This window comes from Penaeus chinensis, chromosome 39 (assembly GCF_019202785.1).
Source record: "Penaeus chinensis breed Huanghai No. 1 chromosome 39, ASM1920278v2, whole genome shotgun sequence".
Lineage (NCBI taxonomy): Eukaryota > Metazoa > Arthropoda > Malacostraca > Decapoda > Penaeidae > Penaeus > Penaeus chinensis.
Window position 1 is genome coordinate 5,865,626 of NC_061857.1, and position 2,500 is coordinate 5,868,125.

Here is a 2,500-nt window from a genome sequence, read left to right on the forward strand (position 1 = left end):
AGAGAGAGAGAGAGAGAGAGAGAGAGAGAGAGAGAGAGAGAGAGAGAGAGAGAGAGAGAGAGAGAGAGCGAGCCAGAGACAGAGAATACGGGCTAACTCCCTAACCCTCGGGACACAACTACGTCAGCACTAATCCACAATCACTCACGACTGCGTCCTTCACATCCGGCAGCCTCGCAGCGCTCCTGACGAATTCCAGGCCCTCTACCACTCTCCCCAGCGGACTCTCCTCGTACAGGACGGGGCAGTCGTTGTTGTAGATGACGAAGTGCGAAGGGTTCCGGTGCTCGTGGCTGTAGCAGAAGCCGGCGACGAGGCCCGCGGTGACGCTCTGCGACGAGAGCTCCCCCATGGTCAGGCCAGGGAGAGCCGCCCCCCCGCTGCCGTCGTTGTTCTGGTAGTCTCCCCCCCACACCCTCTCCCCGGACTGGCCCCGGGCCTCCGCCTCCAGCAGGCGGGTGTTGGCGTACGAAGGGCCGCGTTCTCCCGAGCACAGGTAGAAGAACTGGAGACACCGACACGTAGCGTTCAATAGGCGTATGGTAATCCGTCCTTGCACTTTACCCGCCCAGGAGAGTTCCAGGAAGGTCCTTATGCAGCTCTCGTCCACCAGGTTTCGCACGTCTTCATACTGAAAATACGTGGCATTAATGTACACACTAATCTATAAAACCATGCATGGCTTTGACGTGAGCTTGAACACGAGTCTATCGAGGAACTGCAATATGCACTATATTAGGTAACACTAGTGACCGGATGTAAAAAAAACACGCGAAACAGTAATACGGATCTGTAACGTGACTCTCAATGGAGGGTAATATCAACTCTGTATTGAATAACACTAGCCAAAGGTGCTATGAAGTGTGACTACTGCCATAAACATTCGGTAGGTTATGATGTTACTCCAGTGACATCGGATATTACAATGCTTATGTCTGGTAGGTTGTGGAAAATAACAAGTACATAAATAGTAAGTGAAATGTATAGAGGTATACACAAAAAGACGATCCTGAAAACCGTTAAAACCGTAAAAAAAGAGGAGGGAATTTGAACAAGATAAGTCCTAAGTCATCTAAAATATCGAAATAAAAACAGATGATACTTTTCTCGGAAATGTCTTTCCTCTAAAGACGAAGAAGGTCTTAAAGTCGATGTAAATGAAGCACTTCGATAATGTTTTATATTTATCTTCAACTAAAAAGAAAAGAAAGAAAGAAAAATCCTTGGGGAAATAAGAAATAATAACAAGAGGGAGGAAGTAGTGGAAGGAGGCGGGGGGGGGAAGAAGGAAGGAGATAGTAGGAGGAAGCGAAGGAAGTGAAGAAAGAGAGAAGAGAGGAAGGAATAGATGGAAGATGAGAAGAAAGACGGTAAGTATGAGTGAAAAAAGAAAGGCGGAAGTAAAGGAAAAAATGAAGTAACCAGAAGAAGAAGAAGAAAAAAGGAAGAGGAAAACAACAGGGGACCGTGAAAGAAAATGAGTAAAAAAAGGAGTAAGAGAAGGAAGAGAAGAATAACAAGAAGACAAAGCATATCGAGATACTGAACTTACGGGCACGGTGTGGGTGTAGATGGGGGGCGTCCCTTCCATGAGGGCGTGGAGGAAAATCCTGCCGTCCACCTGAGTGACCTTAGCACACCGAGGCCGCCCATCCTCGTCCAACACCGCCCACACCTCGCTTCCCACCACCCGCGCCTTCCTCAGAAGCTCACTTAGAAGTAGAGATTTGTCCGACTCGTAGGTAACCTGTAAGCAACAAATGAAAAAAATGTACTGCCGTTCTGCCACATATCCGTATTCGTATTTAAGACTGTAACTTGTCCCAAAATACGAAGTAAATCTGCTTTAAGAGATGTGCAATGAAATGGAAACCATACGTTCCAGAATGAGAAAACGTATACCATACAAATACCATCCTAGTAACCTATGGAATTATCAGCAATACCTGAATTACCAGATAGACACAGTTACCGTAATTTAACGGGCATAGCGATACGACAGTTAACAGGAATAGTATGGTACTGTCAATGAGCGAACGAAAAACCGCTGACACGCTCCATATTACGTCACGTTACTGACCTGACACTTTGTAGGCGTGACACCTGATGCGGCTGTGGTCATACCCATTTCCAGGACAGTTCCAAATGCCACACTGGTTAGACTCTCTATCTGAGAAGAGAAGGATGAGTCTTAATCAACCATGTAATATTATTGAAGCTGTGATCATATTAATTAATAACAAGATGACGGTGTAGATTACATGATAAGACGTTTCTCATGTGAAGGTATGACGGCGCATGCGATGAAACGTTTTTCATTTGAATGTATAATTACCCTTGCGATAAAACGTTTGTCAGATGAAGGAATGACGGGGCATGCGATAAAACATTTGTCATGTGAAAGCATGGCGACGCATACAATGAAACGTTTGCCAAATGAAGGTATCACGGTACATGCGATCAAAGTTTGAATGATGGTTGGATGACGACACAGCCCGTG

General features: G+C 45.8%; 1 protein-coding gene across 2 annotated transcripts in view; it reads right to left on the reverse strand.

Moving 5' to 3' along the window:
- LOC125046757 overlaps positions 1 to 2,500 on the reverse strand; it is a 10,674-nt gene that overhangs the window by 26 nt on the left and 8,148 nt on the right. The window contains exons 4-6 of one of the 2 annotated variants that reach the window (XM_047644687.1): positions 2,081 to 2,170; positions 1,553 to 1,747; positions 1 to 631 (exon numbers count right to left, since the gene is read on the reverse strand). The exon at positions 1 to 631 is cut by the window's left edge and continues 26 nt beyond it. In XM_047644687.1, coding sequence (XP_047500643.1) covers positions 119 to 631; positions 1,553 to 1,747; positions 2,081 to 2,170 — 798 coding nt within the window. In that variant the 3' untranslated portion in view covers positions 1 to 118. The remainder of the gene's footprint in view (positions 632 to 1,552; positions 1,748 to 2,080; positions 2,171 to 2,500) is intronic. The other variant, XM_047644688.1, reaches the window with a different exon arrangement.